Raw genomic sequence first — 10,639 nt, 5'->3', positions numbered from 1 at the left:
GGGGGCCGGAGCGACACACCCCGCGCGCGCCAGGGCAGCCCGGCCGCGCTCCCGCCCAGCTCCGCGTGCCCAGGAACCCGGGTCGCGCCTGCGCCTCGCACGGGAAGCGATTTTTTTTGACAGCGCCCCGGGGCCGAGCGCGCGTGGCCGGGGGAGGGGCCAGGCCCAGCAGCGACCCCGCCCGACGGGCTCTTTCTCCGGCCCGCGGGGGAGGCCGGAACGTTCGTGCCGCGGCTGCTGTTTCCGCCCGGCCCCTGCGCCGCGCTCTCCCACCGGAAGGAAAGTCGGCGGCGCTGGGCCGGCCGCCGCGGGGTGCGCGCGCGCCTCTCGCTCTCGCGGGGATGGCCGGGCGCTGGCGGTTCCTGAAGGGGGCGGCTCGGGCGCTGATGGACACGTGCCCGGCTGAGGCCCGATTCCTGATGTGAGAGCCTGGCGCGCGCGCTGCCCCTTTTCGGGGGGAGGGGAGGAGACCTACGGGATTGTGATTTGTGACGTAATGACGGCCCCGCCGAGCCAGGGCCCCGCAGCCTCGTGTTCAAACACCACGTGGCCCCGCTTCCTCGAGGCCTCCAGGGGCCCGGGCTGCGCGAGCCCCGCACGTGTGACGTGCCCTGCACCAGGCTGACACCTGCCCCCGGCGCCAGCCCGTGTCTGTCTGTCCTGCTGCCCCCTCCTGGCTCCCCCCCTTCGCCGCACAAGCCTCCCGCGCACAGGGCAGGAGCCCACCCGTGGGGCGGCGGGGCCGGGAGCCGGTGCCTCCTGCTGCCCGAGCGTCAGGGGCTGATGTGCAGTGACGGGTCACTTGGTCCGTAACCCTGTTCTTTTTCCTCCCCCAGGTGGTCGCTTCAGTCTGAAAAAGGCAAGTTTAAACAGTTCAGTGGGTTTGGTTCTTTAAATCGGAGCCGGGCAGGCAAGCTCAACTCCCAGCTTTCCAACTGCTCAGAACACATGCTGTGACTTTCAGAAAATGACCACTTCTTCTCCTCCACCCTCGAAAACAGGGTAACAGAGGGAAATTGTTTATCAGAGGGAATTAGGAAATATTTTCCTTTGGTAAAATCTTCCGTGGCTGTCACTTATGTCTGATTTAAGGTTATCCGTAATGGGATGCCGTGAGGCAGATGTGGGACCGTCTCTCCATGGTGCATCCATTCACATCAAGCCTGAATCTGGCCTTTCATGAGCCTGTTTTGATTCTAACACTATTATATTTTTAACTAAATCTCAGTCTTGGAAGAATCTTGGCAACCTTTGACTTCAGTAGGGTTTTATGTTGACACAGAAATGTGCCTCATGGAGTTCCTTGCAGGAATGTGGTTCTCAGAATGTAAGATTTTGAAGAAAGATGGAATGTATTTTTCTGGTACAATCACCTATTGGACGGTGCCTTATTATATGTAAATGTACACCCAATACTATATGATTATTTTTTTAACATTTTAGCATTTGGCTTCCTCTTGAGTTTTTGATGAGTATGAAATGCAGAATCAAATTAATCATGTATCTAGTGCTGACATAGGAACACTTCTAACAGAACAGTTTGAACAAAGTACTTGTACCTGAATAAGATTTTTAAAATGCTAGAGAAAAGGTTGTCATGCCCTTATCAATGCACAGTTTACAGTATGCTATAAATTAGTGGCTTAATAGCTGTAATATATGTTCACCTCTAAAACATACTTACAGCGAGAAGTTCATTTAGGGTTTTACTGTGTTACCGTTATTCGTCTGTAGATAAAAAAACCGAGAGAGAAAGGATATGCCCTTACTGTTTCCAGTTTCTAGTTCCTGATAACCACAGAGTACGTCTCAAACCCAAGATGAAACTGACTCCACGGATACAGAAACTTCTTAATCGGGAGGCAAAGAACCATAAACTCAATTTGAAACAGACAAAGCTTTTGAAAAAGTACAAGGATTCAAGAAGTGTTCTGGTAAGATTGCTATTCCAATTAACACGATAACTGGGTTTGTTCATTCCCTGGAGCATTTATTTTCCTCAGAGAGGGAATAAAAGAAGATAGGAAGCTTTTCTGTTTAGAAATTGAGCTTGCAATCCATAAGATTATTTCATCAAAACATAACAACTTTCTCTATGTATCTTTCCTATTGGGGTAACTTCTATTCAGTTACACCCAAAAGGAATTTTAAAATAAAAAAACTGACTCTAACAACAAGGAGATGAGAAAATGGCAGGTGGAAAAATCCCCAAACCTCAAACACATGGCTGCAAAAATGTACAGAAGCCACAATCTGCATAATCTAAGATTTAATCTAAAAAACAAACCACTTGTCTTTTTATTGTGAAGATCACTTTTTGTTGAGAACGTTCCCGGTGTAAAGTGTACTGCTAGTCCATGTGTGCGGTTTTGCAGAAGTGTCTCCAGACAAACTAGCAGCAGCAAAGATGCTTGTCTTTTTTCACCCTCTTCACTCAAGAGTGTTATGACCTGCAGAGCCTAATTGGGGCCAGGTAAATCCTAACATCATTAAGTAGAGGTAGGTTTTTCCCCCCCCTTTAAAAAAAAAAAAAAAAGAGGAAATCAAGCTGAAAAGCCTGTTAAAAGTTAAGATTCCAGCAGTTACACTAATTTGGCTGTGATGGACTTTTTTTTTTTTTTTTTGAAGTGTATAAGCTGAATGTTACTGTTTATCATAAAATGTCTGTGATAAAGCATACAGCACGTGTAACATAATCCCAGTTAAGGTTGCCATTGGAACATTAACTCTTTTGCCAGACTTCTTGTTGTCGTCTCTGTCCATTTGAGATATGTCTGCACCGTGTTTTGGAGCCTGTGGAAGCGAGCCTCTCACCCCAGGTTGATAGACTTAGGCCTGGTCTACACTGGGAGGGGGTTCGAACTAATGTACGCAAGTTCAGCTACGCGAATAGCGTAGCTGAACTCGAACTACCTTATTTCGAACTACTTACCCGTCCTGATGGCGCGGGATCGAAGTCCGCGGCTCCCCCGTCGACTCCGCCACCGCCGTTCGCGGTGGTGGAGTTCCGGAGTCGACGGGAGCGCGTTCGGAGTTTGATATATCGCGTCTAGATGAGTCGATCGCTACCCGCCGCTACCGGGCGGGTAGTATGGACGTACCCTTAGATAGTGGGGCTTATGCTAGTGCTCTGAAAATAGCTGTATAGACAGGACTTTGAAGCTGTGGCTCAGGCGCTAAAACCTAGGGAGTGCGGGGTGTTTCATACTCTGAGTCACACTTCAAATCTCTGTCTAGACAGCTGTTTTTTGAGTACTAGTGAAAGCTCCGCTAGACCAAATCTGTCAACCCGGACTGGGATGCTCACTCCTGTAGGCAGCAAAATGCTGTGTAGACATACTCATAGAGGCCTGAAGATTTCAAGGACAGCTATGCCTGGAGGAAACACTTGTCACCAGTCTCCCGTTTAGAAGTCTGTTGTGAAGCTGTGTATCTAAACGAGAGTAAATTATTTCTGGAAGAGATCAAAAGTTCATACACAAAGTGCTTAGTAACACATTAACACTGTCCCAGTTGTTTATATTTTGAGGGCAAGGTTATCCATAGTGACAAGTAGTCTCACATGTCTGACAATGAGACAATTTTTGTTGGTTTGGTTTTTTTCTTTGTCATCATTTTTCGAATTGAGTGTGAACTGCCTGAGCAGCCTCTGATGTCTCCAAGAGGAAGCTCAAACAATCTTGTGTTGGCTGGCCATTTTGTGTGAAACTTCTCTGACTAGTGTTTAATATTCAGTACTGGATAGCCAGTCAATGACTTCTTGTTTGCTGAGTAGAAAGTAGAAATGATCCACTAAGAAGGAAACCTGAATAACAGGCTTCCTCTATCTACAGGTTAAAATATACATTTCTACCCCAGAGCACGGTGCTTTATCACCAATAAAAGGCACTTTACTCAGTGCTGCAAACCAGTGTGCATTAGGGGAGGTCTCAGAATGCTTTCTGGACTTGATTTTTGCTTTCATTTATACCAATGTGTAAATGCAAAGTAACTTCATTAAAATAATGAAAATAGTCATTAAGGGGCAAGGGAAGACACTTGTTAACACACAATATTGTAAACAGTGCTAACACGTTTCACTTTACTGCATGATCTTCATTGTATTCCAGAACGATTAAAATGGAGAAGTGTTCAAGTTCTGAAGCTGTCATACAGAGTATAACTATATATATATATATATATATATATATATATAATATACACACACCCACACACCTTTAATGTAGTGCTATAGAGACATACAAATCTATTAAAACAATTATGTAGACAGATGTCTTAAATGAAGACGACACCCCACTGGGCACAACATTGACTCTTCAGAGCACGTCCTGCTGTCAGACTGGGCAGCTTTCTAAGAAATGAGGAAACTACTGGTTATAATTTCCTGTGCCAGAATGTGCAATGAGAGAAATCTGAAGCACCAACAACACAAGATTGGGTTGAGGAAGTATCATAATTATTAACTAATATCACTTATTTGTCAAGGCTATAGGCACTTCGGATAGACACAGTATGAAACCAACAAAATGAAGCAAATTCCCTCCCCTCGAAATTTTAGTTTCCATTTGAAGGGCTCACAAACCACTGTGAACTTGGAAGTTTTGCTTTTATTATTCACTGGTGTGATATTACAAACATTTAGGATAGATCTGAGGAACTGTCATTTTAGATAGCTGATATTCAGTGCGTCTCTTCCTGTTCCAATAATGTGGGTGGTCTTACCCAAACAAACTTAAGTAATGAAACTAAGGAGTAGTTGGCAAGGTGTGTATGTATTGCTATGTGTAAACCCCTCCCCAAAAGAACCAAATGTTGATGTACACTGTGACCTGCAGAGCCATGGCAGGTTTTTAAACAAAAATATACATTTGTTTGTTAGCTGGACAGATTCTCAGAATGTAGCAGGCATCCATATAATGTGAGTTTATAGTTTGTGGTCCATTCTAATCTCCATGCAATGTCCTTGAATTGGGATTTAGACATAGTAATAATACCGTCTGCTCTGTTTCAGACCAACTGACAGTCTCATTAAGATCTGTCCAAGTTAAGATCAAAATTGACTTACATACTTACTGTGATTTGGTGTGCAATTTGCTACTTGGATTGTGCTTGAAATGTTTCTGGTATTGTATACTCAAAATACTATCAGGAACTGACAGCTCCCAAAATTACCATTGTAGAGCCATATAAGCTCCTACTGTAGAAAATCACACATTAGGAGCAAGGTTGACTGAGACTTAAACCAACAAGTTGACAAGCTATGTTTACAAGACCTTTCTTAGCCATTAGCAATATTTTATATCTTGGATTAAGCATTCTGCTAACTTTGCAATTTGCATAAAATTATCTTATTCTATTTTGCAGAGTTCTAAAACTCCTAGAGGTATCATCTGTACATCTTTTTTGCAAAAATGTTTCATCAGTTAATGGAAGATCAGCTGTTAGAGATGTTTGCCTAAGTCATTGGTTCCCAAACTTTGGGTTGTGGACCACTAGTGGTCTTCTGTGGAGAGCTGGCAGGTCACATTTGTTTTGATTCTCCTTGTTTCTAGCTGAATCCATTAAAAAAAGCTAAAATAAATTAAAAAGCTTTCCTATTATTTTCTGTGAAATCAGTTGGTGTACTTGTAAGAGATGGTATGTGATGGGAGCAGTCTCTCAGACAGTCTCTCTATTAGTATATGGATTTCCCCACTCAGCTGCTTCCCCTTTTGACCCCACTGAACTTTAGTAGATACCCTCTAGTCCCACTCTCCCTGTGTGGTTCTCCTTCACTCCATACCAATGGGCTACCTTGTTTCTTTTTATCAGTAGTGCATCTTTTTGTTTTTGAAGATTTTGGATTTTTAGTATCGTTTTCTCTGAAGACTCACCAAAAAAGTGTTCCGGAGGGGTAGCCATGTTAGTCTGTATCAGCAAAAACAATGAGGAGTCCTTGTGGCACCTTAGAGACTAACACATTTATTTGGGCATAAGCTTTCGTGGGCTATAACCCACTTCATCGGTGCCACAAGGACTCCTCGTTGTTTTTGCAAAAAAGTGTTGTATATTCAAGTGTAAATTAAAAAATGAATTTTAAAATACATTTTGATCATTTTCTGGTTTCTTGTATGATTGTGGTGAAACATGAATCCCACTGAGGTACATTCAGAGTATTATACAGTCAGAGCCACCTTTAATGTTGTCTAGTCTTTTTGTTGTTTTTCATGTTTCACTCCATGTGTTTGCAATTCAGAATTAAAAGTCCCCTGAAATTAGTTTCCAGGGAATTGGACTCATTTCTAGTCAGACCCTTGGGGATTTGATGGCTTAAGTGGTTTAAAGGAGAAAGCTAAATGTGGATTTGATGTTGCTTTTTATGTCTCTGCTTCACACAAATAAGTATTTAAGCAGCTTGATTCACTCTAATTTTGAAGAGCAGTTTGGATAAGTCTAAAAGTGTTAGTCACGAATGCCTTGTACATTTAAATTGGGGAAGACTGACAGAAGAGCTAACATTTCCTTTCCTCTCTTCATAGTTGGTTACTTGCAACACATGCAACAAAACAACAAGACATCATGGTAAAAGCAGAGATTTTCTGGCAACAGCAACAAGCCGTTCTGGTACTCCGAAGAGTAAACCAGACCCAAAGACTCCGATATCTGCAAACAAAATGACACCCTTAAACCAAAGTAAATCTGGATCTACAAGCAAGAGTCCAGCATCAACTTCCAGGTGCCTATTTCCATTTTACCTAAAGAGGCAATAGTGAATAGGGCACAGGACTAGAAGTCAGGAAAGGGAGTTCAGACAAGTTATTTAGTAATCTCTCTGATAATAAATATTTTATCTATTATCATGGATCTGAAATGGAAAATCAGTTGTTGGTGGTGGTTTTTTTTTTTTTTTTTTTAATTGCAGAAGTCCAAAGGGTCTAATAAAGAGTGACTAGGGGTAAAAAGTATCACTTCTGGGTGTTTTTAAAAAAATAAACTTTAGCCTTAGTGTGAGATACCATTTTGGGTTTTATTTTCTAAGCATGTATGTATTTGTGTGCATAAACTCAGTACTTGCAAACATATTTGGGTAGTTGTGCTTCTCACAGCTCACTTTCACATGCAATGCATAAGTTACGTTTGCAGTTAAGTAATTGTGCACCTGAATTTTATGTACACAACCATTTTCAAAATCAGACCATAAAATTACATTATTCCTCCAGCCTCACTTTTTAATAAGATGTATCTGATTTTTGTTTTGTTTTGCTTTTCAGAACATGCATGTCTGGACATTCACCATCCAGTTCTTTCCCCAAGAGTCCCAAAAACACTAAATTTCATTTTACTCAGCTAAAATGGTTGCTTAATCTTGAAGAAAAACAAAAGAGCCAGAAGAAGATGGACCTGAAAAACTTCTTGTCTTCACTCTGAAATACTGAATAATTACAATAGTCACGATAATGGTTACAAGAGTAGTGGCTAAAATTGGGCCAGTAAATGAACTAAATTTAGTGGCTGCTTTATTGTTTTATAAATTTAGAAACAATTTTTGTTAATATTGGTTTAATTTCTGGCTGTGCTAAGGCCTTCAGCATGTAGGGGAGATTTAAATACATTGTTTGGAAACAGTCTCTGTACTTTTATATGGATATCCAAAGGATATTGCTGGAATAATAAGGTAATAAGCCAAGTCTTGGAAGCCTGAACTTGTTTCACAATCTTTAATGGCTCAGGAATTAAAAGCCAAAATCTGTTCTTGGACCAGATGGGTTTGCGCTGTAGCAATCAGAGTAATGATTTCTAAATTGGATCATGTACCACAGTAGAACTTGCCGAGGATCTGCTTATCTCTAATTCTTTCCAGATCTGTGCTGTGAATGGTGTGGGTTTCTTGTGAGTTTTACTCAGGACTTTCTCTGTGACTGTGCAGATCTGTGACTAAAACTGATTTCCAAAGGAAATCTGTGTGGTCATCTTAATGAACTGACAAAGTAATTCTGAAACATTCCTGCTTAACGCTATTCAGTGGAAGTAAGTCTTATTCTGCAATTTCTGAAGTTGATGGCTCCAGTTTTCCATTTGTAAAGAAAATTAATTATTGTTTTTTACATATAAATAGCTTTAAAACCAAAAATTTGTCTTTCTGTAAGTTATATAAAGTTACTTCCTTTCTGTTCCAGTTCTCATTCTTGTATTGGCACCAGTAAAGTGACAAATAAAATGATTCCACTTGTCTCTTGAAGTGCATCTGGCTTTTTTTAAATCCAATTAAAGACCACTTACAAGTTGGTATATTTTTAAAAAAAAACATTTCAGGGAGGGCAGAGCTTGTTGCAAATCTGTTTTAATCTCATAAGGGCTGATAAGTATGTAATATTCATATGAATCTTCTGGAAATGGATAATGTGGCTGAAATACATAGTAAAAGTGATTTAGAAAGCCCTTTCTTCACTTTAGATTTAACTAAAATATATGTAGGGTCAATTTTTCTGGTAACTATGCTTTGACAACGCATTGTGCTGTTTTCCTCGCTGTAGAGCTCTGTATTTATTTACATGGGCCACTTTATGGCTTGTCCTCTGATGCCTAATTCTTTAGCTTTGTTGTGAAGAAAAATGTATATTGTAAAGCAGTATTTTAAAAGGATCTGTGTTGTAAAAGTAAGGTATGTGTCACTTTTGGATGCTGTGACACTGTATGATTGAAACATGACCATTTATATAATTAATATTGCCACTGTTAGACAATTGCAACAAATCTTATACAAAGTATGTCATGTAAGGTATCAATGGAAAAGTCACAATCTATCCAATATGATTATCCTATTTGTATGCATGTATCATCTTTGTATCTAACGTTACAACCCTTTTATATCCTATTTCTCACCCATAACAATTTTACATTCAACACAAACACTTTGTCCAAACCATGGGAATGGCCATGGGTACTAGGATGACTCCTAACTATGCCAACTTCTTCAAAGGCCACATTAAGGAAGCATTTCTGGACAAATACACCATGAAACCAGTGAAATACCTGAGATACATCAATGATATTTTCTCTGGACATATGACCTAAACTTCATCATAGAGTTTGACCACAATTTCAACAACCACTCCCCATTTTTTAAACTCTCTCTACAACACTCTCACATTAGCATCAACTTTCTGAACACCACAATCAGCTTCAGCCATAGACCCCTACAGGCAACTATATACAAGAAACCCACAGTTCACACCTACCTTCACGGATCCAGTAACCACCCCAAACACACCAAGAAATTTAGCTACAGCCAGACACTCAGATACCACAGAATATGCTCTGAGGAGAAAATCTGGGATATACACCTTAACACACTTAAAACTGCCTACATCAAACAAAGACACTCCACTAGAGAAGTAGATGACATCATGAAATGGGCCACTCAAATACCTCAAGAGAACCTGCTTCAACACAGAAATAAACCCTCCTCTGACAATTACAACCCATACTTGATGGGGCCCTCATCCTAAAGAAATCTTTCCTGAACCCCCTCTGTTGGCCTTCAAATAACCGTCCCAACCTCTCCAAGCTCATCATCAGCAGTAGCTCCACCCAGACCAGGATACACCAACTGAAAACCACCCGATCCTTCCAGAACAACAGATGCAAAACCTGCACACATCTCAACTGCTACGATGATCAATAATCCCTACAACATACCTTTCAAGATCGATGGGTCCTACACGTGCCTATCACAATATATGATATACCTCTTCCCGTGCACTAAATGCCCCAATAACAACTTTGTGTGTGAAATGAGACAATCAGTATGCTCCAAATGAACTCACACCAGAAAAATTATAAAAGACAAAAACACCCTATCACCTGTGTGTGAACACTTCCCAAAGAGATCACTCTCTATATCTGACTTCTCAATCCTCATCCTCAAAGGAAGCCTGTACAACACCTTCAAAAGACAAGCCTGGGAGTTTAAACTCATAACTTTCCTAGACACTAAAAATCATGGTCTGAATATGGACACTGGATTTATGGTTTATTACAACAATTTGTAACCCCCTAATCCCCTCCCAGCTATTTTTTCTCCCCCTCCCATCCTCCTATGACTGGAGAAATGTTAAATGGCCGCTTCACCTTGAATAGTCCTTTGAAATATGTGTTAACAAAATGTGCTAAACAATCTGTTCCACCTTGTACATTTCCCAGACCTAAAGAAAAGCTCATCCTAAGCTTGATAGCTTGTATCTTTCACCAATAGAAGTTAGTCCTGGCTATGACAACACCACATATAAGAAAACAAAATGGTAACAGTAATCAGTTTGGTACAGCAATCATGCTTAAACTTTCTTCCATTTTGAGATATTCCCCGTTTCAGCAATTATGGTCCCCATTTTAAGTACAGGGAATCTCTCAAACTGGTAAATCTTTCAAAATAGAAGACGCTAAGTGTAATCACTGTCATGATTTTTCTTTTTATAATGGATTCTTCTGTCGCTTCAATTGATAACTTCTTTAGTTTTAAACAGTTTTAAGAGGCACTCACCACAAAACTATATATTTTTCCTTTAGAACAAATTCCACCCTTCATTTAAAAGTGCCATTTCTCTCAACTGAGAGAGTAATGTAATCATTAAAATTATTATAAACTAGCTGCAGTCAAAAT

The 10,639-nt window shown here is 40.8% G+C and overlaps 1 protein-coding gene across 1 annotated transcript; it reads left to right on the top strand.

Annotated features, from left to right (window-relative positions):
• Window positions 1-221: 221 nt before the first annotated feature.
• Window positions 222-8,218, top strand: C2H18orf21 (chromosome 2 C18orf21 homolog). The gene is made up of 5 exons (XM_039527533.1): window positions 222-421; window positions 837-859; window positions 1,735-1,934; window positions 6,519-6,715; window positions 7,251-8,218. The coding sequence occupies exons 1-5, from the start codon at window positions 342-344 to the stop codon at window positions 7,405-7,407; spliced, it is 657 nt and encodes a 218-aa protein (XP_039383467.1). The 5' UTR covers window positions 222-341; the 3' UTR covers window positions 7,408-8,218.
• The last annotated feature ends 2,421 nt before the right edge of the window (window positions 8,219-10,639 follow it).

This window comes from Mauremys reevesii, linkage group 2, assembly GCF_016161935.1.
Source record: "Mauremys reevesii isolate NIE-2019 linkage group 2, ASM1616193v1, whole genome shotgun sequence".
Classification (NCBI taxonomy): Eukaryota; Metazoa; Chordata; order Testudines; family Geoemydidae; genus Mauremys; species Mauremys reevesii.
The sequence above is the reverse complement of the archived record's forward strand: the minus strand, read 5'-3'. Positions and strand labels throughout refer to the sequence as shown.